Source organism: Telmatherina bonti, assembly GCF_933228915.1.
Source record: "Telmatherina bonti genome assembly, chromosome: 5".
NCBI classification, from domain to species: domain Eukaryota; kingdom Metazoa; phylum Chordata; class Actinopteri; order Atheriniformes; family Telmatherinidae; genus Telmatherina; species Telmatherina bonti.
The window spans coordinates 41,909,663-41,936,512 of record NC_136623.1 but is presented as its reverse complement, the minus strand read 5'-3'; the positions used below and the strand labels follow the sequence as shown (position 1 = coordinate 41,936,512).

Here is a 26,850-nt window from a genome sequence, read left to right as displayed (position 1 = left end):
CTGTCTGTCTGACTTTCTGTCTGTCTGTCTGTCTGACTTTCTGTCTGTCTGTCTGTCTGACTTTCTGTCTGTCTGTCTGTCTGTCTGTCTGACTTTCTGTCTGTCTGACTTTCTGTCTGTCTGTCTGTCTGTCTGACTTTCTGTCTGTCTGTCTGTCTGTCTGACTTTCTGTCTGTCTGTCTGTCTGTCTGTCTGACTTTCTGTCTGACTTTCTGTCTGACTTTCTGACTTTCTGTCTGACTTTCTGTCTGACTTTCTGTCTGACTTTCTGTCTGTCTGACTTTCTGTCTGATTGACTTTCTGTCTGTCTGTCTGTCTGACTTTCTGTCTGTCTGTCTGACTTTCTTTCTGTCTGACTTTCTGTCTGATTGACTTTCTGTCTATCTGTCTGTCTGACTTTCTTTCTGACTTTCTGTTTGACTTTCTGTCTTTCTGTCTGTCTGACTTTCTTTCTGACTTTCTGTTTGACTTTCTGTCTTTCTGTCTGTCTGACTTTCTGACTGTCTGTCTGTCTGTCTGTCTGTCTGATTGACTTTCTGTCTGTCTGTCTGTCTGTCTAACTGTCTGTCTGTCTGACTTTCTGTCTGTCTGTCTGTCTGACTTTCTGTCTGTCTGTCTGTCTGACTTTGTCTGACTTTCTGTCTGTCTGTCTGTCTGACTTTCTGTCTGTCTGTCTGTCTGACTTTCTGTCTGTCTGTCTGTCTGTCTGTCTGACTTTCTGTCTGTCTGTCTGTCTGTCTGTCTGACTTTCTGTCTGACTTTCTGTCTGTCTGTCTGTCTGACTTTCTGTCTGTCTGTCTGTCTGACTTTCTGTCTGTCTGTCTGTCTGACTTTCTGTCTGTCTGTCTGTCTGTCTGACTTTCTGTCTGTCTGTCTGTCTGACTTTCTGTCTGTCTGTCTGACTTTCTGTCTGTCTGTCTGACTTTCTGTCTGTCTGTCTGTCTGTCTGTCTGATTTTCTGTCTGTCTGACTTTCTGTCTGTCTGTCTGTCTGACTTTCTGTCTGTCTGTCTGTCTGACTTTCTGTCTGTCTGACTTTCTGTCTGTCTGTCTGTCTGTCTGTCTTTCTGTCTGTCTGTCTGTCTGTCTGTCTGACTTTCTGTCTGTCTGTCTGACTTTCTGTCTGTCTGACTTTCTGTCTGTCTGTCTGACTTTCTGTCTGACTTTCTGTCTGACTTTCTGTCTGTCTGTCTGTCTGACTTTCTGTCTGACTTTCTGTCTGTCTGTCTGTCTGACTTTCTGTCTGTCTGTCTGTCTGTCTGACTTTCTGTCTGTCTGTCTGTCTGACTTTCTGTCTGTCTGTCTGTCTGACTTTCTGTCTGTCTGTCTGTCTGTCTGACTTTCTGTCTGTCTGTCTGTCTGACTTTCTGTCTGTCTGTCTGTCTGACTTTGTCTGACTTTCTGTCTGTCTGACTTTGTCTGACTTTCTGTCTGTCTGTCTGACTTTCTGTCTGTCTGTCTGACTTTCTGTCTGTCTGTCTGACTTTCTGTCTGTCTGTCTGTCTGACTTTGTCTGACTTTCTGTCTGTCTGTCTGTCTGACTTTCTGTCTGTCTGTCTGACTTTCTGTCTGTCTGTCTGTCTGACTTTCTGTCTGTCTGTCTGACTTTCTGTCTGACTTTCTGTCTGTCTGTCTGTCTGACTTTCTGTCTGTCTGTCTGTCTGTCTGTCTGACTTTCTGTCTGTCTGTCTGTCTGTCTTTCTGTCTGTCTGTCTGTCTGACTTTCTGTCTGTCTGTCTGTCTGACTTTCTTCATGACTTTCTGTCTGTCTGTCTGTCTGACTTTCTGTCTGTCTGTCTGTCTGACTTTCTGTCTGTCTGTCTGTCTGACTTTCTGTCTGTCTGTCTGTCTGACTTTCTGTCTGTCTGACTTTCTTCATGACTTTCTGTCTGTCTGTCTGTCTGACTTTCTGTCTGTCTGTCTGACTTTCTGTCTGTCTGTCTGACTTTCTGTCTGTCTGTCTGTCTGTCTGTCTGACTTTCTGTCTGTCTGTCTGTCTGACTTTCTGTCTGTCTGTCTGTCTGACTTTCTGTCTGTCTGTCTGTCTGTCTGACTTTCTGTCTGTCTGTCTGTCTGACTTTCTGTCTGTCTGTCTGTCTGACTTTCTGTCTGTCTGTCTGTCTGTCTGTCTGACTTTCTGTCTGTCTGACTTTCTGTCTGTCTGTCTGTCTGTCTGACTTTCTGTCTGTCTGTCTGTCTGTCTGACTTTCTGTCTGTCTGTCTGTCTGTCTGACTTTCTGTCTGTCTTTCTGTCTGTCTGTCTGACTTTCTGTCTGTCTGTCTGACTTTCTGTCTGACTTTCTGTCTGACTTTCTGACTTTCTGTCTGTCTGTCTGACTTTCTGTCTGACTTTCTGTCTGTCTGACTTTCTGTCTGATTGACTTTCTGTCTGTCTGACTTTCTTCATGACTTTCTGTCTGACTTTCTGTCTGTCTGTCTGTCTGTCTGACTTTCTGTCTGTCTGTCTGACTTTCTTTCTGTCTGTCTGACTTTCTTTCTGACTTTCTGTTTGACTTTCTGTCTTTCTGTCTGTCTGACTTTCTGACTGTCTGTCTGTCTGTCTGACTTTCTGACTGTCTGTCTGTCTGTCTGACTTTCTGCCTGTCTTTCTGACTGTCTGTCTGTCTGTCTGTCTGATTGACTTTCTGTCTGTCTGTCTGTCTGTCTAACTGTCTGTCTGTCTGTCTGTCTGACTTTCTGTCTGTCTGACTTTCTGTCTGTCTCTCTGTCTTTCTGTCTGTCTGACCGTCTGCCTGTCTGTCTGTCTGTCTGACCTTCTGTCTGTCTGTCTGACTTTCTGTCTGTCTGTCTGTCTGATTTTCTGTCTGTCTGTCTGATTGACTTTCTTTCTGTCTGTCTGATTGACTTTCTTTCTGTCTGTCTGATTGACTTTCTGTCTGTCTTTCTGTCTGTCTGACTGACTTTCTGTCTGTCTGTCTGACTTTCTTTATGACTTTCTGTCTGTCTGCCTGTCTGACTTTCTGTCTGTGTCTCTCTGTCTGACTTTCTGTCTGTCTGTCTGACTTTCTGTCTGTCTGTCTGTCTGACTTTCTGTCTGTCTGTCTGTCTGACTTTCTGTCTGTCTGTCTGTCTGTCTGACTTTCTGTCTGTCTGTCTGACTTTCTGTCTGTCTGTCTGTCTGACTTTCTGTCTGTCTGTCTGACTTTCTGTCTGACTTTCTGTCTGTCTGTCTGTCTGTCTGTCTGACTTTCTGTCTGTCTGTCTGTCTGACTTTGTCTGACTTTCTGTCTGTCTGTCTGTCTGACTTTCTGTCTGTCTGTCTGTCTGTCTGACTTTCTGTCTGTCTGTCTGTCTGACTTTCTGTCTGTCTGTCTGTCTGTCTGTCTGACTTTCTGTCTGTCTGTCTGACTTTCTGTCTGTCTGTCTGTCTGTCTGTCTGTCTGTCTGACTTTCTGTCTGTCTGTCTGACTTTCTGTCTGACTTTCTGTCTGTCTGTCTGACTTTCTGTCTGACTTTCTGTCTGTCTGTCTGACTTTCTGTCTGACTTTCTGTCTGTCTGTCTGTCTGTCTGACTTTCTGTCTGTCTGTCTGTCTGTCTGACTTTCTGTCTGTCTGTCTGTCTGTCTGACTTTCTGTCTGTCTGTCTGACTTTCTGTCTGACTTTCTGTCTGTCTGTCTGTCTGTCTGTCTGACTTTCTGTCTGTCTGACTTTCTGTCTGTCTGTCTGTCTGACTTTCTGTCTGTCTGTCTGTCTGACTTTCTGTCTGTCTGTCTGTCTGACTTTCTGTCTGACTTTCTGTCTGTCTGACTTTCTGTCTGTCTGTCTGTCTGTCTGACTTTCTGTCTGTCTGTCTGTCTGACTTTCTGTCTGTCTGTCTGTCTGACTTTGTCTGACTTTCTGTCTGTCTGACTTTGTCTGACTTTCTGTCTGTCTGTCTGTCAGACTTTCTGTCTGTCTGTCTGACTTTGTCTGACTTTCTGTCTGTCTGTCTGTCTGACTTTCTGTCTGTCTGTCTGACTTTGTCTGACTTTCTGTCTGTCTGTCTGTCTGACTTTCTGTCTGTCTGTCTGTCTGTCTGTCTGACTTTCTGTCTGTCTGTCTGACTTTCTGTCTGTCTGACTTTCTGTCTGTCTGTCTGTCTGTCTGACTTTCTGTCTGTCTGTCTGTCTGTCTGACTTTCTGTCTGTCTGTCTGTCTGTCTGACTTTCTGTCTGTCTGTCTGACTTTCTGTCTGACTTTCTGTCTGTCTGTCTGTCTGACTTTCTGTCTGTCTGTCTGTCTGACTTTCTGTCTGTCTGTCTGTCTGACTTTCTGTCTGTCTGTCTGTCTGACTTTCTGTCTGTCTGTCTGTCTGACTTTCTGTCTGTCTGTCTGTCTGACTTTCTGTCTGTCTGTCTGTCTGTCTGTCTGTCTGTCTGACTTTCTGTCTGTCTGTCTGTCTGACTTTCTGTCTGTCTGTCTGACTTTCTGTCTGACTTTCTGTCTGTCTGTCTGACTTTCTGTCTGTCTGTCTGACTTTCTGTCTGTCTGTCTGTCTGACTTTCTGTCTGTCTGTCTGTCTGTCTGTCTGACTTTCTGTCTGTCTGTCTGACTTTCTGTCTGTCTGTCTGTCTGACTTTCTGTCTGTCTGTCTGTCTGACTTTGTCTGACTTTCTGTCTGTCTGACTTTCTGTCTGTCTGTCTGTCTGACTTTGTCTGACTTTCTGTCTGTCTGACTTTCTGTCTGTCTGTCTGTCTGACTTTCTGTCTGTCTGATTGACTTTCTGTCTGTCTGACTTTCTTCATGACTTTCTGTCTGTCTGTCTGTCTGACTTTCTTTCTGACTTTCTGTTTGACTTTCTGTCTTTCTGTCTGTCTGACTTTCTGTCTGTCTGTCTGACTTTCTGTCTGTCTGTCTGACTTTCTGTCTGTCTGTCTGTCTGTCTGTCTGACTTTCTGTCTGTCTGTCTGACTTTCTGTCTGTCTGTCTGACTTTCTGTCTGTCTGTCTGACTTTCTGTCTGACTTTCTGTCTGTCTGTCTGTGTATTTATTTATTTATGCATCCATCCGTTTAGTAAGGATGTAGTAAATTCACACGGCTCCTCTCAGTCAGCTATGAAAAAATTAATATCAAACCCAGACTCCTGAAAGGCAGAGGTACTGTGTTACTCCATTTTGTCACCAGACACAAATAATTCAACAATGACATGGTAAAAAAAAAAAAAAAAAAAAAAAAAAAAAAAAGGACTTAAATACAATTTTGGCTCTTTTCTGCAACAAAATGGAACAAAAACACAAAAATGAAAAATTGTGCTTTTAATTGTAGTTCCATCTACATTGGACAAATACTATTGAAAGTTATAGTTGGTTACTCTCCTTTCATATCATTTCAAGTTCTAATGAAATTGTCTTGAGAAACCGCAGGGGAAATGTAAAGTTTTCATTTACATTATTGGAGACAAAAAAATAAAGTATTTTCATGAAATTGGTTTTGGGGTTTTGAATATCGTTTGTTCAGGTATTAAAAAGGTCTTGAACGGCATTAAATTTTACTTTTAAGAGAAAACAAGAGCCCTGGATAAGATATGAAAGTGATTTAATTTAGTAAATGTTTTATTTGTTCTGAGCTGTTTAAGCTCTGAATGGTGTGACACCCTGCAGAGGGAACTCCTTCAGCAGCCTGTACACGGGCTGCTGGTGAATCAGGGTGACAGTATAGCTGAGCTACTGTATATTACTGGGTTTTTGGCTCATTTCGCCAATCCCATTCATTTCTATGGGACAAAAAAAAGTTGCAGTTTTTGCAAATTCCATGAAAACCATAAGACTTTTGTACAATAAATGTTAGAGCACACCATTACCAATCGAGACACACATTTTGATATAACTTTTATGGGGGTGTTGGCAAAGTCTTAGGAGGAGTAGCATGGCAAAATTTCAGGCATAAACGGGAAAACTATAAAAAAAAAAAAAAGAAGCGGAATAAACGCAAAATGACAGTAATATGTGGGCCTCAATGCTTACAACTTTGGCACCCACAACTAGTTTTGTTGGAGCTGAAGGCTCATGTAGCTGTTTATTCGCCTGGTAAAGCAGCTTCTCCTGACACAAGCAAGTGTAAAGTCCGACATACTGACTCACTTCTCATCTACTGCTGGACAATAAATTGCAGCAGAGCCAACACAATGTAAAACATAAAGTGTAATGAATGCTGGCAAACCAGATGTTTCAGCCTACAGTTTATATTTGGATAAAATAAATAAAAACATTAAAAAAGATAAGGAACTTAGTTGGAAGAAAGGTTTTAGCTTTGAAAAAGTCATTTTTTTGCTTTTCATTTTTCAGAAATATTTTGTCATCAGTGCAGATCTAGTTGCCAAACCCTTATTTACATGGAAAATTAGGAAGTGAGATAGTAAAGTAAAAAGTAGTGACATTACTTTTCGAATACAGTAATGAGTTAAGTAATTCCATTACAATCTATAAAAGTACCGAGAGAAAGTAACTAATTCCTGTTTTTGAGTTACGACACAAACCCTCCATCAGACACTTCCTGCCATTGTTGTGAATAAAAAGCTGAAAAATGTGGAAAAATTGCATCACATTTTGGTACAGCAGGCAAGGAATTAACTTAGCAGTCTAATAACACTGAGTCAAACAGAGAGTGGGTTTTAAAATCCACATCTTTCTTTTAATGAATGATTTTTTTATGAAGGTGGAGTCCTGTCTTTCCTCTGGAGCAATCCCCTTCCTACTTTCTCTTTCTGGTCTCCTCAGACACCTTCTCCTAGCTGCTCTCCACAGGCTGCCGTACGTTTTACAATAGATTGTAAGATCTTACTGTTTGTTTTTAAAGCATTAAATGGCCCCTCAAGACATCACGGAATGCCTCCAAGTGTACACCCCAGTGCACACTTTGAGGTCTCAGGGCCAGTCCCAGCTCGTGGTGCCTAAGACGAGACTTAAGACGAAGGGGGACCGTGCGTTCTCCGTAGTCGGTCCCAGACTCTGGACTCTGCCCCTCCATGTCCAAACTGCCCCCACAGCTTTAAGTCTCGTCTAAAGACCACTTTTATTCTTTGGCTTTTAACACTGTGTGAGTTGTGTGGTCCTCTGTGTCTTATATTTGTTTTATTTGTTCTTTTTAGTTATTTTATTGGGTATTTATTTATTTGAAATGGTTTTACCTGTTATTATTTTATTGACATTATTTCATATTTATGTTGTGATATTTGACTCTGTGCGGCACTTTGGAGACGTTCTGTGTTTTAAAATGTGCTTTATAACTCAAGTGGACTGGATTGATTGGATTCCTTCATCGGCAAGCTTTGGTTGGAAGAGAAAAAGTAGGAAAAAGCAGAGCTTCTGTGTTTATAGAGGAGGGACGTAAAGCAAAGCGCTCCAGGTCACATGATCCTCTGAGAGACGGATCCGCTCCTGCAAAATCACAACGTCTGGTTTCTGAAGCGCCAACACCAGTCCAGCACTGTATGTTAAACCCTAAAATCATCCATTATTACTCACATTAAGCTAACGTGTGGGTCAGAAGTTAACAGCATGTAACTGCTTGAAATGAGACAATAAAGATATATCCATCATCATTCATTGATTAAAACCCAGAAGCCTGAACTATTTCAGCTATATGTACACAGACCTGCTGCTGACTCTGTTCCTCTAAGTTTAGTTTGACCTCCAGGGACTGTCTTGCTTCCAGAAAGGCCTTACGATGCTTCCTGTCAGCCATGTAATATGACATGACACCCACAGTGATAGCACACATGTAGATCATTATGTTGGCCAGCAGCTGGGAAAAAAAGAGAAAAAAAAAATGGTTAAAATAGTTAAAAAAAAAAAAAAAAAAAAAAAAAGAAACAGTTCCTGCTCCTTCTTGGTACTGTCTGGACATCTTTCTGCATTTCCTTCTGAAACCATGGATCTGGTCAGCTGGTCTCTGACATATTGACATATGACATATTCTTTGTTCCATGCCACCTCATAGTTTCTCAACTTGATCACAAAGTTAACCCTTTCAATGACTGTCTATATCCACTGGCTTTGGAATAAAATGTCCATTAAACTCTAGAGTCGATTTAGAATTCCTTTCTGACATATTAAATAGGCAGCACATCTGCCAATCCCAAACGGCTGAATGTGGTTTCTAAACCCCTGTGAACGATGCAGCAGCATGTATCTATCCATTCTGAAGCAGCAGCGCGAGATATCGCTGTCACTCCACATGCACTCATATTACAACATAAAGAACAAACAGGTCTGGAGCAGGAACGTGCCGCCAGGGGGAACCCCACCTACTGGGATGGAGGAGAACCTGCTGGGATGGAGGAGAACCTACTGGGATGGAGGGGAACCTGCTGGGATGGAGGGGAACCTGCTGGGATGGAGGAGAACCTACTGGGATGGAGGAGAACCTGCTGGGATGGAGGAGAACCTGCTGGGATGGAGGGGAACCTGCTGGGATGGAGGGGAACCTGCTGGGATGGAGGGGAACCTGCTGGGATGGAGGAGAACCTACTGGGATGGAGGAGAACCTACTGGGATGGAGGAGAACCTACTGGGATGGAGGGGAACCTGCTGGGATGGAGGGGAACCTACTGGGATGGAGGGGAACCTGCTGGGATGGAGGGGAACCTGCTGGGATGGAGGAGAACCTGCTGGGATGGAGGAGAACCTGCTGGGATGGAGGAGAACCTACTGGGATGGAGGGGAACCTGCTGGGATGGAGGAGAACCTACTGGGATGGAGGAGAACCTGCTGGGATGGAGGAGAACCTGCTGGGATGGAGGGGAACCTGCTGGGATGGAGGAGAACCTGCTGGGATGGAGGAGAACCTGCTGGGATGGAGGAGAACCTGCTGGGATGGAGGAGAACCTGCTGGGATGGAGGAGAACCTACTGGGATGGAGGGGAACCTGCTGGGATGGAGGAGAACCTACTGGGATGGAGGGGAACCTGCTGGGATGGAGGGGAACCTGCTGGGATGGAGGAGAACCTGCTGGGATGGAGGAGAACCTGCTGGGATGGAGGAGAACCTACTGGGATGGAGGGGAACCTGCTGGGATGGAGGAGAACCTGCTGGGATGGAGGAGAACCTACTGGGATGGAGGGGAACCTGCTGGGATGGAGGAGAACCTGCTGGGATGGAGGAGAACCTGCTGGGATGGAGGGGAACCTGCTGGGATGGAGGGGAACCTGCTGGGATGGAGGAGAACCTACTGGGATGGAGGGGAACCTGCTGGGATGGAGGAGAACCTACTGGGATGGAGGAGAACCTACTGGGATGGAGGAGAACCTGCTGGGATGGAGGAGAACCTGCTGGGATGGAGGAGAACCTGCTGGGATGGAGGAGAACCTGCTGGGATGGAGGAGAACCTACTGGGATGGAGGGGAACCTGCTGGGATGGAGGAGAACCTGCTGGGATGGAGGAGAACCTGCTGGGATGGAGGGGAACCTGCTGGGATGGAGGGGAACCTGCTGGGATGGAGGAGAACCTACTGGGATGGAGGGGAACCTGCTGGGATGGAGGAGAACCTACTGGGATGGAGGAGAACCTACTGGGATGGAGGAGAACCTACTGGGATGGAGGAGAACCTGCTGGGATGGAGGAGAACCTGCTGGGATGGAGGAGAACCTACTGGGATGGAGGGGAACCTGCTGGGATGGAGGGGAACCTGCTGGGATGGAGGAGAACCTGCTGGGATGGAGGAGAACCTACTGGGATGGAGGGGAACCTGCTGGGATGGAGGAGAACCTGCTGGGATGGAGGAGAACCTGCTGGGATGGAGGGGAACCTGCTGGGATGGAGGAGAACCTACTGGGATGGAGGAGAACCTACTGGGATGGAGGGGAACCTGCTGGGATGGAGGAGAACCTGCTGGGATGGAGGAGAACCTGCTGGGATGGAGGAGAACCTACTGGGATGGAGGGGAACCTGCTGGGATGGAGGAGAACCTGCTGGGATGGAGGAGAACCTACTGGGATGGAGGAGAACCTACTGGGATGGAGGAGAACCTGCTGGGATGGAGGAGAACCTACTGGGATGGAGGAGAACCTACTGGGATGGAGGGGAACCTGCTGGGATGGAGGGGAACCTGCTGGGATGGAGGAGAACCTGCTGGGATGGAGGAGAACCTGCTGGGATGGAGGAGAACCTGCTGGGATGGAGGAGAACCTGCTGGGATGGAGGAGAACCTGCTGGGATGGAGGGGAACCTACTGGGATGGAGGAGAACCTGCTGGGATGGAGGGGAACCTACTGGGATGGAGGAGAACCTACTGGGATGGAGGAGAACCTACTGGGATGGAGGAGAACCTGCTGGGATGGAGGAGAACCTGCTGGGATGGAGGAGAACCTGCTGGGATGGAGGAGAACCTACTGGGATGGAGGAGAACCTGCTGGGATGGAGGGGAACCTACTGGGATGGAGGAGAACCTACTGGGATGGAGGAGAACCTGCTGGGATGGAGGAGAACCTGCTGGGATGGAGGGGAACCTACTGGGATGGAGGGGAACCTGCTGGGATGGAGGGGAACCTACTGGGATGGAGGAGAACCTGCTGGGATGGAGGGGAACCTGCTGGGATGGAGGGGAACCTACTGGGATGGAGGGGAACCTGCTGGGATGGAGGGGAACCTGCTGGGATGGAGGGGAACCTACTGGGATGGAGGAGAACCTGCTGGGATGGAGGAGAACCTGCTGGGATGGAGGGGAACCTACTGGGATGGAGGAGAACCTGCTGGGATGGAGGAGAACCTGCTGGGATGGAGGGGAACCTACTGGGATGGAGGAGAACCTGCTGGGATGGAGGGGAACCTGCTGGGATGGAGGAGAACCTACTGGGATGGAGGGGAACCTGCTGGGATGGAGGAGAACCTACTGGGATGGAGGGGAACCTGCTGGGATGGAGGGGAACCTGCTGGGATGGAGGGGAACCTACTGGGATGGAGGGGAACCTACTGGGATGGAGGAGAACCTACTGGGATGGAGGAGAACCTACTGGGATGGAGGAGAACCTGCTGGGATGGAGGAGAACCTGCTGGGATGGAGGAGAACCTACTGGGATGGAGGGGAACCTGCTGGGATGGAGGAGAACCTGCTGGGATGGAGGGGAACCTGCTGGGATGGAGGGGAACCTGCTGGGATGGAGGGGAACCTGCTGGGATGGAGGAGAACCTGCTGGGATGGAGGAGAACCTGCTGGGATGGAGGAGAACCTGCTGGGATGGAGGAGAACCTACTGGGATGGAGGGGAACCTGCTGGGATGGAGAAGAACCTACTGGGATGGAGGAGAACCTACTGGGATGGAGGGGAACCTGCTGGGATGGAGGAGAACCTGCTGGGATGGAGGGGAACCTACTGGGATGGAGGGGAACCTGCTGGGATGGAGAAGAACCTACTGGGATGGAGGAGAACCTGCTGGGATGGAGGAGAACCTGCTGGGATGGAGGAGAACCTGCTGGGATGGAGGAGAACCTGCTGGGATGGAGGGGAACCTGCTGGGATGGAGGAGAACCTACTGGGATGGAGGGGAACCTGCTGGGATGGAGGGGAACCTACTGGGATGGAGGGGAACCTACTGGGATGGAGGAGAACCTGCTGGGATGGAGGAGAACCTGCTGGGATGGAGGAGAACCTACTGGGATGGAGGGGAACCTGCTGGGATGGAGGAGAACCTGCTGGGATGGAGGAGAACCTGCTGGGATGGAGGAGAACCTACTGGGATGGAGGGGAACCTACTGGGATGGAGGAGAACCTGCTGGGATGGAGGAGAACCTGCTGGGATGGAGGAGAACCTGCTGGGATGGAGGAGAACCTGCTGGGATGGAGGAGAACCTGCTGGGATGGAGGGGAACCTGCTGGGATGGAGGGGAACCTGCTGGGATGGAGGAGAACCTGCTGGGATGGAGGGGAACCTGCTGGGATGGAGGGGAACCTGCTGGGATGGAGGAGAACCTGCTGGGATGGAGGAGAACCTGCTGGGATGGAGGAGAACCTACTGGGATGGAGGGGAACCTGCTGGGATGGAGGAGAACCTACTGGGATGGAGGGGAACCTGCTGGGATGGAGGAGAACCTGCTGGGATGGAGGAGAACCTGCTGGGATGGAGGAGAACCTGCTGGGATGGAGGGGAACCTACTGGGATGGAGGAGAACCTGCTGGGATGGAGGAGAACCTGCTGGGATGGAGGAGAACCTGCTGGGATGGAGGGGAACCTGCTGGGATGGAGGGGAACCTGCTGGGATGGAGGAGAACCTGCTGGGATGGAGGAGAACCTACTGGGATGGAGGGGAATCTGCTGGGATGGAGGAGAACCTGCTGGGATGGAGGAGAACCTACTGGGATGGAGGAGAACCTGCTGGGATGGAGGGGAACCTACTGGGATGGAGGGGAACCTGCTGGGATGGAGGAGAACCTGCTGGGATGGAGGGGAACCTGCTGGGATGGAGGAGAACCTACTGGGATGGAGGAGAACCTGCTGGGATGGAGGGGAACATACTGGGATGGAGGAGAACCTGCTGGGATGGAGGAGAACCTGCTGGGATGGAGGGGAACCTGCTGGGATGGAGGAGAACCTACTGGGATGGAGGGGAACCTGCTGGGATGGAGGAGAACCTGCTGGGATGGAGGAGAACCTACTGGGATGGAGGAGAACCTGCTGGGATGGAGGGGAACCTACTGGGATGGAGGGGAACCTGCTGGGATGGAGGAGAACCTGCTGGGATGGAGGAGAACCTGCTGGGATGGAGGAGAACCTACTGGGATGGAGGGGAACCTGCTGGGATGGAGGAGAACCTGCTGGGATGGAGGAGAACCTACTGGGATGGAGGAGAACCTGCTGGGATGGAGGGGAACCTACTGGGATGGAGGGGAACCTGCTGGGATGGAGGAGAACCTACTGGGATGGAGGAGAACCTACTGGGATGGAGGAGAACCTACTGGGATGGAGGGGAACCTACTGGGATGGAGGAGAACCTGCTGGGATGGAGGGGAACCTACTGGGATGGAGGGGAACCTGCTGGGATGGAGGAGAACCTGCTGGGATGGAGGAGAACCTGCTGGGATGGAGGAGAACCTGCTGGGATGGAGGAGAACCTGCTGGGATGGAGGAGAACCTACTGGGATGGAGGAGAACCTACTGGGATGGAGGAGAACCTGCTGGGATGGAGGGGAACCTGCTGGGATGGAGGAGAACCTACTGGGATGGAGGAGAACCTGCTGGGATGGAGGAGAACCTGCTGGGATGGAGGAGAACCTACTGGGATGGAGGAGAACCTGCTGGGATGGAGGAGAACCTACTGGGATGGAGGAGAACCTGCTGGGATGGAGGAGAACCTGCTGGGATGGAGGAGAACCTGCTGGGATGGAGGAGAACCTGCTGGGATGGAGGGGAACCTACTGGGATGGAGGGGAACCTGCTGGGATGGAGGAGAACCTGCTGGGATGGAGGGGAACCTACTGGGATGGAGGGGAACCTGCTGGGATGGAGGAGAACCTACTGGGATGGAGGAGAACCTACTGGGATGGAGGGGAACCTACTGGGATGGAGGGGAACCTGCTGGGATGGAGGAGAACCTACTGGGATGGAGGAGAACCTGCTGGGATGGAGGGGAACCTACTGGGATGGAGGGGAACCTGCTGGGATGGAGGGGAACCTACTGGGATGGAGGAGAACCTGCTGGGATGGAGGAGAACCTGCTGGGATGGAGGAGAACCTGCTGGGATGGAGGAGAACCTGCTGGGATGGAGGAGAACCTACTGGGATGGAGGGGAACCTGCTGGGATGGAGGAGAACCTACTGGGATGGAGGGGAACCTGCTGGGATGGAGGGGAACCTACTGGGATGGAGGAGAACCTGCTGGGATGGAGGGGAACCTACTGGGATGGAGGAGAACCTGCTGGGATGGAGGAGAACCTGCTGGGATGGAGGAGAACCTGCTGGGATGGAGGAGAACCTGCTGGGATGGAGGAGAACCTGCTGGGATGGAGGGGAACCTGCTGGGATGGAGGGGAACCTGCTGGGATGGAGGGGAACCTACTGGGATGGAGGAGAACCTACTGGGATGGAGGGGAACCTGCTGGGATGGAGGGGAACCTACTGGGATGGAGGAGAACCTGCTGGGATGGAGGAGAACCTACTGGGATGGAGGGGAACCTGCTGGGATGGAGGAGAACCTACTGGGATGGAGGGGAACCTACTGGGATGGAGGAGAACCTGCTGGGATGGAGGAGAACCTGCTGGGATGGAGGAGAACCTGCTGGGATGGAGGGGAACCTACTGGGATGGAGGAGAACCTGCTGGGATGGAGGGGAACCTACTGGGATGGAGGAGAACCTGCTGGGATGGAGGGGAACCTGCTGGGATGGAGGAGAACCTACTGGGATGGAGGAGAACCTGCTGGGATGGAGGGGAACCTGCTGGGATGGAGGAGAACCTACTGGGATGGAGGGGAACCTGCTGGGATGGAGGGGAACCTACTGGGATGGAGGAGAACCTGCTGGGATGGAGGAGAACCTGCTGGGATGGAGGAGAACCTACTGGGATGGAGGAGAACCTGCTGGCATGGAGGGGAACCTACTGGGATGGAGGAGAACCTGCTGGGATGGAGGAGAACCTGCTGGGATGGAGGAGAACCTGCTGGGATGGAGGAGAACCTACTGGGATGGAGGAGAACCTACTGGGATGGAGGAGAACCTGCTGGGATGGAGGAGAACCTGCTGGGATGGAGGAGAACCTGCTGGGATGGAGGAGAACCTACTGGGATGGAGGAGAACCTGCTGGGATGGAGGAGAACCTGCTGGGATGGAGGAGAACCTACTGGGATGGAGGAGAACCTACTGGGATGGAGGGGAACCTGCTGGGATGGAGGAGAACCTACTGGGATGGAGGAGAACCTACTGGGATGGAGGGGAACCTACTGGGATGGAGGAGAACCTGCTGGGATGGAGGAGAACCTGCTGGGATGGAGGAGAACCTACTGGGATGGAGGAGAACCTGCTGGGATGGAGGGGAACCTACTGGGATGGAGGAGAACCTGCTGGGATGGAGGAGAACCTGCTGGGATGGAGGAGAACCTACTGGGATGGAGGAGAACCTACTGGGATGGAGGAGAACCTGCTGGGATGGAGGAGAACCTGCTGGGATGGAGGAGAACCTGCTGGGATGGAGGAGAACCTACTGGGATGGAGGAGAACCTGCTGGGATGGAGGAGAACCTGCTGGGATGGAGGAGAACCTGCTGGGATGGAGGAGAACCTGCTGGGATGGAGGAGAACCTGCTGGGATGGAGGAGAACCTGCTGGGATGGAGGAGAACCTGCTGGGATGGAGGAGAACCTACTGGGATGGAGGAGAACCTGCTGGGATGGAGGAGAACCTACTGGGATGGAGGAGAACCTACTGGGATGGAGGGGAACCTGCTGGGATGGAGGGGAACCTACTGGGATGGAGGAGAACCTACTGGGATGGAGGGGAACCTGCTGGGATGGAGGAGAACCTACTGGGATGGAGGAGAACCTACTGGGATGGAGGAGAACCTACTGGGATGGAGGGGAACCTGCTGGGATGGAGGAGAACCTACTGGGATGGAGGAGAACCTACTGGGATGGAGGAGAACCTACTGGGATGGAGGGGAACCTGCTGGGATGGAGGAGAACAGTTGAAGGTTCTCCAGCAGACCCGTCGCTCCCTGAGAAGGTCAACCAACGCTGAGAGCCAAACATCAGGCCATGAACTCTCTGTGGGCGAACACAGTGCGTAGCGCAACAACGTAAAGAGGCAGCGTCCTGATCTGCCTTTTAACGATTTTATACGGGAAAGCGGACTGCAAACGCGTCAAGGCACATCGCTGTGATAACAGGAGAGGAAAAGGCAGAGCCAGACTCTTGTTTACTTGACATTTTTTCACCAAATAAAAGTGATATTTGGAAGTTTGACAAAACAACAAATGCGATTTGCGGCCGTTTCAGCTGAACAGCGTTTCGCGCATTAGCATTGGGTAAAATCTCATTTGGGTGATGAGATTTTACCTGAATTTGGGCTTATGCAAGGTAGCCGCGCAGCGTTATTTTGGGGGTTTGTGACATGTTTCTATATCAAAACGTCTGAAAATCCACCTCATGAGTGCAAAAAACTTTTTAGTGATATTTGAGACTTTTTCCGGCATGTAAGTGTTTCCATTAGCGGCTTTTTATTGCGATATTTAACTTTAGCGCAGTTCTAGGCGTACTGTAAACGCACCTGGTTTCTCCGGCCTCGACCATGCAGCGCAGCACGCAGCTTCTTCGCCTGCCAGGAGGAGGTGCTGTTGAGTCATTTTTATTCAGCCAAGAAAAACAGGAATTTTGCAGACGGACAAAGATTTTTGTGAGACACTGAAGTGAAGAGCGCTGCAGTAATCCAGCTGTGTTCTTATAAAAACGTCAATTATTGTTTCATAATCCAGTTTGAAAGAATGTGTTTCGCCTTTGCCAGTTGCTTCAGCCGGGAAAAGCTCTCTGTCGCTGCTTGTGTGTTTATGGTCTGCTGGGGGGAAGCATACCCAACAAGCAATCATCCAGACTGCATAAACGGATAATGAGAGCCAGCTCTGTGGTCGCGTGAAGTTAACAATGGTTTTTTTTCCTGATATGAAAACAGCACCAGAACCACCAGCTCTGCTCGTCCACTGAGCTGATGGTTCTGGTCCATCTTTAGTCAGGAGCCAGGGGCAGTTTAAACATCTAAAATCACCTCCAGATACCTTGTAGCTCACAGATATGGAGGTCTAACCTGTTTGCCGAGCGCCACTCCTTGCATGTCCTCCTGCTGATGCTGGGCAATGGTGACCCCCAGGGCCAAGGTGTGGACCCCACAGGAGACGGTGGTGATGAGCACGATGGGCGTCAGTCTCAAAGGAAGAGTCAAGAAGAAGGAGAAGCTGAAAAAGGCCTGCCAGCCCACGGTGTCACTAGCATGGTGGAAACGCGCATAGTTCAGCCCCAGATAGCAGAATATCTGGGCTGCTATGAACACCCAGAGGGCGTAGGGAACCATCCGTCTGGAAATCCGGTCGGGAAGCAGTCCGAAGCGGCATGTCAGGTAGAGGATGACATCCCCCGCGAATCCCACTGAAGCCACCACTACAGACGCCAGCTTGTCGGCGGTGTAGACCACTGCGCACATGACAATAATGTAGCTGTCGAACAGGGCGGCGAACACCACCAGCACCAGCAGGGTCTCGTGTCTCTGCCGTCTGAAGTAGGTCTGGTACAGGTTCTCCAGAGACTCGGGGAAGAACGTCAGGCGCATGAAGCGAGGCAGACAGAGGCAGCATCCCGAGTTCCTCACCGTGACTTCGTGCGTTCGCCCCACGGCTTGGCCGGCGTCAGAGGGCAGCGTGACGGAGCAGTCCGCTGAGTGCTCGGCAGAGTACTCCGGTTCTGAGAAAGCCTGGTTCATGGGCATGGTCGAATCTCACAACTTCCTCCGGTTTACAGAAAGGAAGAGCCCGCCGTGGAGCAGGAGCAGATCAACAACGGCTCCGTCATCCTGTCCTCCCCGGACATGTGGAGTGTAACGATTGTTCTGCAGCAGGGATGGAGCATCACCAGACCCCCGCTGCTCAGTCCAGGTCACTGGTTCTGAGTCACGTGTAAACACTGATCCTGTCCATTTCCTGCTGGTGGGACTTTTCCGTCTCCACCGTCCTCTGGGGGACAGACGTTTCAGCTTTCCATCCGGCTGGCCCTGAAACAAAGAAGACGTGAACGTCAGACTTCAGAGATGCAACCAAACCTGGTGGTTCCTCACCTGGAGGTGTTCCTCACCGCGGATTGGACCCTTACCAGCACCAGAACACGGGATGTTTTCCTCCATGTGGAGGAAGACGAGACAACAACAAGCACCGGATTCATCTGCTGCCTTTATCTAAACTGCTTCACGACATTAGCAAAGGAAACGCAGCGTGACGTCCAGCCGCTGCTGCAGGCCTTCATCCTCCAGGTGCTGAAGCCTGGATCCGAACCTGTCGGCCCGGTTCCTCTCCACCCAGCAGAACCTTACAGTCTGACATGGATGTGTTTTATGTTTAAACCTGTCTGAAAGTGGTTTTCTTTTCAGACTCCACTCACCACGTCTGCGGTCCTCCTCCGGGTCCTCCTCCGGTCTTTCTCCGGGTCCTCCTCCGGTCTTTCTCTGGGTCTTTCTCCGGTCCTCCTCCGGTCTTTCTCTGGGTCTTTCTCCGGGTCCTCCTCCGGTCCTCCTCCGGTCCTCCTCCGGTCTTTCTCTGGGTCTTTCTCCGGTCCTCCTCCGGTCTTTCTCTGGGTCTTTCTCCGGTCCTCCTCCGGTCTTTCTCCGGTCCTCCTCCGGTCCTCCTCCGGTCTTTCTCTGGGTCTTTCTCCGGTCCTCCTCCGGTCTTTCTCTGGGTCTTTCTCCGGGTCCTCCTCCGGTCTTTCTCTGGGTCTTTCTCCGGGTCCTCCTCCGGTCTTTCTCTGGGTCTTTCTCCGGGTCCTCCTCCGGTCTTTCTCTGGGTCTTTCTCCGGTCCTCCTCCGGTCTTTCTCTGGGTCTTTCTCCGGGTCCTCCTCCGGTCTTTCTCTGGGTCTTTCTCCGGTCCTCCTCCGGTCTTTCTCTGGGTCTTTCTCCGGGTCCTCCTCCGGTCTTTCTCTGGGTCTTTCTCCGGTCCTCCTCCGGTCTTTCTCTGGGTCTTTCTCCGGTCCTCCTCCGGTCTTTCTCTGGGTCTTTCTCCGGGTCCTCCTCCGGTCTTTCTCTGGGTCTTTCTCCGGTCCTCCTCCGGTCTTTCTCTGGGTCTTTCTCCGGTCCTCCTCCGGGTCTTTCTCCGGTCTTCCAGACCAAAGCAGCAGAGGAGGGGACGCGTCCTGGCCCAGATGCTCCAGATCTCTGAAGGACCGTCAGCTGGCCATAGCAGGAAACCAGCAGACCTCGTAGACTAGGTCCAGGCGGGGAGATGATCCCCAATCCCGCAGGATCGAGAGAAACAAAGAGACAGAAAAGAAAGAAAAGATTAGAAGAAATAAACACCGTTCGGTTCTGGGTGTTTTCAGACGGAATGGATCATCAAGGTGATTAAAAGCAGAGACAGCAGCACTTCCGGGCAGTGTCAAAATAAAACCAGTGGCTGCTGGAACACAGAAAAACCGTGTGACAGACACCAGTTGTTTTACCTGGAGGCTTTTCCAGAAAACTATTTCAGCTCGGGAGAAATGAGGCGCATTTTAGTTTTTCTGGTTTGAACCATGTTCCTGACTACAACTCTCTTCCGGCAGCTTCTATCCGTCTCCTGAAGCTCCGGACAGAAATGTCTCGTTTTGCCGACGTGATTCCAGCAACTTAGAAGCTGAATTAATAAAAATGATGTGAGGAGGATTTTCAGACCTCCAACAGATGATTTACTGATTTTAAACTGCATTGATTGACAGTCAGATTGTCCTGCTGTACACAGAAGCTGGGAGGTGGACAAACAAACAAACATTATGTACAAATCTTAAAGTCATTTTCCAGATAAAATGGAGAAACTCCATGAATACATCAGGAATGTGTTCCTACTGGGCAACATGCGCAGTGAATGTCTCGGGCAATGGGAACTGGAGGAGAACGAGTTGGAGGAACCATGATGGAAGGAAAAACCCCTGCATGGGATGAAGGACCGAAGAACTGGCCCAACAAGTCCAACCAATGGTTGGACTGATGGACGGCACGGAGACGCCAATCATGGCGGCAGAAGAGCAAACCCTGACCTCCAGGGCCATCAGGACTCAGATCGACCGCACCAGGCCGGTTCTAGATTGACCGCACCAGGCCGATTCTAGATCGACCGCACCAGGCCGGTTCTAGATCGACCGCACCAGGAAGGTTCTAGATCGACCGCACCAGGAAGGTTCTAGATCGACCGCACCAGGCCGGTTCTAGATCTACCGCACCAGGAAGGTTCTAGATCTACCGCACCAGGCATGTTCTAGATCTACTGCACCAGGCATGTTCTAGATCTACCGCACCAGACATGTTCTAGATCTACTGCACCAGGCATGTTTTAGATCTACTGCACCAGGCATGTTCTAGATCGACCGCACCAGGCCGGTTCTAGATCTACCACACCAGGCATTTTCTAGATCTGCCACACCAGGCATGTTCTAGATCTGCCACACCAGGCCGGTTCTAGATCCACCGCACCAGGCATGTTCTAGATCTACTGCACAAGGCATGTTCTAGATCTACCACACCAGACATGTTCTAGATCTACCGCACCAGACATGTTCTAGATCTACCGCACCAGGCATGTTCTAGATCGACCGCACCAGGCATGTTCTAGATCGACCGCACCAGGCCGGTTCTAGATCTACCACACCAGGCATTTTCTAGATCTGCCACACCAGGCATGTTCTAGATCTGCCACACCAGGCCGGTTCTAGATCCACCACACCAGGCATGTTCTAGATCGACCGCACCAGGCCGGTTCTAGATCTACCACACCAGGCATTTTCTAGATCTGCCACACCAGGCATGTTCTAGATCTGCCACACCAGGCCGGTTCTAGATCTACCACACCAGACATGTTCTAGATCTACTGCACCAGGCATGTTTTAGATCTACTGCACCAGGCATGTTTTAGATCTACTGCACCAGGCCGGTTCTAGATCTACCACACCAGGCATTTTCTAGATCTGCCACACCAGGCATGTTCTAGATCTGCCACACCAGGCCGGTTCTAGATCCACCACACCAGGCATGTTCTAGATCCACCACACCAGGCATGTTCTAGATCTACTGCACCAGGCATGTTCTAGATCTACCACACCAGACATGTTCTAGATCTACTGCACCAGGCATGTTCTAGATCTGCCACACCAGGCATGTTCTAGATCTACCACACCAGACATGTTCTAGATCTACCGCACCAGACATGTTCTAGATCTACCACACCACACATGTTCTACATCTACCACACTAGACATGTTCTAGATCTACTGCACCAGGCATGTTCTAGATCTACTGCACCAGGCATGTTCTAGATCTACCACACCAGGCATTTTCTAGATCTGCCACACCAGGTATGTTCTAGATCTACCACACCAGGCATTTTCTAGATCTGCCACACCAGGCATGTTCTAGATCTGCCACACCAGGCCGGTTCTAGATCTACCACACCAGACATGTTCTAGATCTACTGCACCAGGCATGTTTTAGATCTACTGCACCAGGCCAGTTCTAGATCTACCACACCAGGCATGTTCTAGATCTGCCACACCAGGCATGTTCTAGATCTGCCACACCAGGCCGGTTCTAGATCCACCACACCAGGCATGTTCTAGATCCACCACACCAGGCATGTTCTAGATCTACTGCACCAGGCATGTTCTAGATCTACCACACCAGACATGTTCTAGATCTACTGCACCAGGCATGTTCTAGATCTGCCACACCAGGCATGTTCTAGATCTACTGCACCAGGCATGTTCTAGATCTACCACACCAGACATGTTCTAGATCTACTGCACCAGGCATGTTCTAGATCTACCACACCAGGCATGTTTTAGATCTACTGCACCAGGCATGTTCTAGATCTACCACACCAGGCATTTTCTAGATCTGCCACACCAGGCATGTTCTAGATCTACCACACCACACATGTTCTACAGCTACCACACTAGACATGTTCTAGATCTACTGCACCAGGCATGTTCTAGATCTACTGCACCAGGCATGTTCTAGATCTACCACACCAGGCATTTTCTAGATCTGCCACACCAGGCATGTTCTAGATCTACCACACCAGGCATTTTCTAGATCTGCCACACCAGGCCGGTTCTAGATCTACCGCACCAGGAAGGTTCTAGATCTACCGCACCAGGCATGTTCTAGATCTACTGCACCAGGCATGTTCTAGATCTACCGCACCAGACATGTTCTAGATCTACCGCACCAGGCATGTTTTAGATCTACTGCACCAGGCATGTTCTAGATCGACCGCACCAGGCCGGTTCTAGATCTACCACACCAGGCATTTTCTAGATCTGCCACACCAGGCATGTTCTAGATCTGCCACACCAGGCCGGTTCTAGATCCACCGCACCAGGCATGTTCTAGATCTACTGCACAAGGCATGTTCTAGATCTACCACACCAGACATGTTCTAGATCTACCGCACCAGACATGTTCTAGATCTACCGCACCAGGCATGTTCTAGATCGACCGCACCAGGCATGTTCTAGATCGACCGCACCAGGCCGGTTCTAGATCTACCACACCAGGCATTTTCTAGATCTGCCACACCAGGCATGTTCTAGATCTGCCACACCAGGCATGTTCTAGATCTGCCACACCAGGCCGGTTCTAGATCCACCGCACCAGGCATGTTCTAGATCTACTGCACAAGGCATGTTCTAGATCTACCACACCAGACATGTTCTAGATCTACCGCACCAGACATGTTCTAGATCTACCGCACCAGGCATGTTCTAGATCGACCGCACCAGGCATGTTCTAGATCGACCGCACCAGGCCGGTTCTAGATCTACCACACCAGGCATTTTCTAGATCTGCCACACCAGGCATGTTCTAGATCTGCCACACCAGGCCGGTTCTAGATCCACCACACCAGGCATGTTCTAGATCGACCGCACCAGGCCGGTTCTAGATCTACCACACCAGGCATTTTCTAGATCTGCCACACCAGGCATGTTCTAGATCTGCCACACCAGGCCGGTTCTAGATCTACCACACCAGACATGTTCTAGATCTACTGCACCAGGCATGTTCTAGATCTACTGCACCAGGCATGTTTTAGATCTACTGCACCAGGCCGGTTCTAGATCTACCACACCAGGCATTTTCTAGATCTGCCACACCAGGCATGTTCTAGATCTGCCACACCAGGCCGGTTCTAGATCCACCACACCAGGCATGTTCTAGATCCACCACACCAGGCATGTTCTAGATCTACTGCACCAGGCATGTTCTAGATCTACCACACCAGACATGTTCTAGATCTACTGCACCAGGCATGTTCTAGATCTGCCACACCAGGCATGTTCTAGATCTACCACACCAGACATGTTCTAGATCTACCGCACCAGACATGTTCTAGATCTACCACACCACACATGTTCTACATCTACCACACTAGACATGTTCTAGATCTACTGCACCAGGCATGTTCTAGATCTACTGCACCAGGCATGTTCTAGATCTACCACACCAGGCATTTTCTAGATCTGCCACACCAGGCATGTTCTAGATCTACCACACCAGGCATTTTCTAGATCTGCCACACCAGGCATGTTCTAGATCTGCCACACCAGGCCGGTTCTAGATCTACCACACCAGACATGTTCTAGATCTACTGCACCAGGCATGTTTTAGATCTACTGCACCAGGCATGTTTTAGATCTACTGCACCAGGCCAGTTCTAGATCTACCACACCAGGCATTTTCTAGATCTGCCACACCAGGCATGTTCTAGATCTGCCACACCAGGCCGGTTCTAGATCCACCACACCAGGCATGTTCTAGATCCACCACACCAGGCATGTTCTAGATCTACTGCACCAGGCATGTTCTAGATCTACCACACCAGACATGTTCTAGATCTACTGCACCAGGCATGTTCTAGATCTGCCACACCAGGCATGTTCTAGATCTACTGCACCAGGCATGTTCTAGATCTACCACACCAGACATGTTCTAGATCTACTGCACCAGGCATGTTCTAGATCTACCACACCAGGCATGTTTTAGATCTACTGCACCAGGCATGTTCTAGATCTACCACACCAGGCATTTTCTAGATCTGCCACACCAGGCATGTTCTAGATCTACCACACCACACATGTTCTACAGCTACCACACTAGACATGTTCTAGATCTACTGCACCAGGCATGTTCTAGATCTACTGCACCAGGCATGTTCTAGATCTACCACACCAGGCATTTTCTAGATCTGCCACACCAGGCATGTTCTAGATCTACCACACCAGGCATTTTCTAGATCTGCCACACCAGGCATGTTCTAGATCTACCACACCACACATGTTCTACATCTACCACACTAGACATGTTCTAGATCTACTGCACCAGGCATGTTCTAGATCTACAACACCAGGCATGTTCTAGATCTACTGCACCAGGCATGTTCTAGATCTACCACACCAGGCATGTTCTAGATCTACCGCAACAGGCATGTTCTAGATCTACCGCACCAAGCCGGCTCTATATCTACCGTACCAAGTCGGTTCTAGATCTATCGCACCTGGCCGGTTCTAATCTACCGCACCAGGCCGGTTCTCGATCTACCACACTAGGCAGGTTCTAGATCTACTGTACCAGGCATGTTCTAGATCTACCACAACAGGTATGTTTTAGATCTACCGCACAAAGCCGGTTCTAGATCTACCATACCAAGCCGGTTCTAGATCTATCGCACCTGGCCAGTTCTAATCTACCGCACCAAGCCGGTTCTAGGTCTACCACACCAGGCATGTTCTAGATCTACTGTACCAGGCAAGTTCTAGATCTACCACACGAGGCATGTTCTAGATCTACCACACCAGGCAAGTTCTAGATCTACCACACCAGGCATGTTCAAGAACTACTGCACCTGGCATGCTCTAGATCTACTCCACCAAACATTTTCTAGATCTGCTGCACCAGGCAGGTTCCAGATCTACTGCACCAGGCATGTTCTAGATCTACTGCACCAGGCATGCTCTAGATCTACTGCACCAACCATGTTCTAGATCTACTGCACCAGGCATGTTCTAGATCTACTGCACCAGGCATGTTCTAGATCTACTGCACCAGGCATGTTCTAGATCTACTGCACCAACCATGTTCTAGATCTACTGCACCAGGCATGTTCTAGATCTACTGCACCAGACATGTTCTAGATCTACTTCACCAGGCATGTTCTAAATCGACCACATCAGACCTGTTCTAGTTCTACTGCATCAGGCAGTTTCTAGATCTACTCCACCAGGCATGCTCTATTTATATACCACACCAGACATGTTCTAGATCTACGGCACCATGCGTGTTCTAGATCTATTGCACCACGCATGTTCTAGATCTACCACACCAAGCATATTCTAGATCTACCGCACCAATCAACTTCTAGATGTACTCCACCAGGCATGTTTTAGATCAATCACACCAGGCAGGTTCTAGATCTACGACACCAGACATGTTTTAGATCTACCACACCAGGCAAGTTCTAGATATACCACACCGGACATGTTCTAGATCTACCACAACAGGCATGTTCTATATCTACTGCACCAAGTCGGTTCTAGATCTACCACACTAGGCAGGTTCTAGATCTACTGTACCAGGCATGTTCTAGATCTACCACAACAGGTATGTTTTAGATCTACCGCACCAAGCCGGTTCTAGATCTACCATACCAAGCCGGTTCTAGATCTATCGCACCTGGCCAGTTCTAATCTACCGCACCAGGCCGGTTCTAGGCCTACCACACCAGGCAGGTTCTAGATCTACGACACCAGACATGTTCTAGATCTACTGCACCAGGCATGTTCTAGATCTTCTTCACCAGGCATGTTCTAAATCGACCACATCAGACCTGTTCTAGTTCTACTGCATCAGGCAGTTTCTAGATCTACTCCACCAGTCATGCTCTATTTATATACCACACCAGACATGTTCTAGATCTACGGCACCATGCGTGTTCTAGATCTATTGCACCACGCATGTTCTAGATCTACCACACCAAGCATATTCTAGATCTACCGCACCAATCAACTTCTAGATGTACTCCACCAGGCATGTTTTAGATCAATCACACCAGGCAGGTTCTAGATCTACGACACCAGACATGTTTTAGATCTACCACACCAGGCAAGTTCTAGATATACCACACCGGACATGTTCTAGATCTACCACAACAGGCATGTTCTATGTCTACTGCACCAAGTCGGTTCTAGATCTACCACACTAGGCAGGTTCTAGATCTACTGTACCAGGCATGTTCTAGATCTACCACAACAGGTATGTTTTAGATCTACCGCACCAAGCCGGTTCTAGATCTACCATACCAAGCCGGTTCTAGATCTATCGCACCTGGCCAGTTCTAATCTACCGCACCAGGCCGGTTCTAGGTCTACCACACCAGGCCGGTTCTAGATCTACCACATCAGGCACGTTTTAGATCTACCGTACCAGGCAAGTTCTAAATATACCATACCAGACAGGTTCTAGATCTACCGTACCAGGCAAGTTCTAAATATACCATACCAGACAGGTTCTAGATCTACCACACCAGGCAAGTTCTAGATCTACCACACCAGGCATGTTCAAGAACTACAGCACCTGGCATGTTCTAGATCTACTCCACCAAACATGTTCTAGATCTGCTGCACCAGGCAGGTTCCAGATCTACTGCACCAACCATGTTCTAGATCTACTGCACCAGGCATGTTCTAGATCTACTGCACCAGACATGTTCTAGATCTACTTCACCAGGCATGTTCTAAATCGACCACATCAGACCTGTTCTAGTTCTACTGCATCAGGCAGTTTCTAGATCTACTCCACCAGGCATGCTCTATTTATATACCACACCAGACATGTTCTAGATCTACGGCACCATGCGTGTTCTCGATCTATTGCACCAGGCATGTTTTAGATCAATCACACCAGGCAGGTTCTAGATCTACGACACCAGACATATTCTAGATCTACTGCACCAGGCATATTCTAGATCTACTGCACCAATCAACTTCTAGATGTACTCCACCAGGCATGTTTTAGATCAATCTCACCAGGCAGGTTCTAGATCTACGACACCAGGCATGTTTTAGATCTACTGCACCATTCATGCCACAGATCTACTGCAAAAGGCAAGTTTTTGATCCACCACACTAGGCATTTTCTAGATCTACCACACCAGAC

The 26,850-nt window shown here is 50.2% G+C and overlaps 1 protein-coding gene across 1 annotated transcript in view; it reads right to left on the bottom strand.

Annotated features, from left to right (window-relative positions):
- Positions 1–18,304, bottom strand: part of adcy3a (adenylate cyclase 3a) — a 273,600-nt gene extending 255,296 nt beyond the window's left edge. Inside the window, exons 1-3 of the mRNA XM_079239987.1 lie at positions 18,062–18,304; positions 16,722–17,678; positions 7,596–7,745 (exon numbers count right to left, since the gene is read on the bottom strand). Coding sequence (XP_079096113.1) covers positions 7,596–7,745; positions 16,722–17,396 — 825 coding nt within the window. The 5' untranslated portion in view covers positions 17,397–17,678; positions 18,062–18,304. The remainder of the gene's footprint in view (positions 1–7,595; positions 7,746–16,721; positions 17,679–18,061) is intronic.
- Between the last annotated feature and the right edge of the window lie 8,546 nt (positions 18,305–26,850).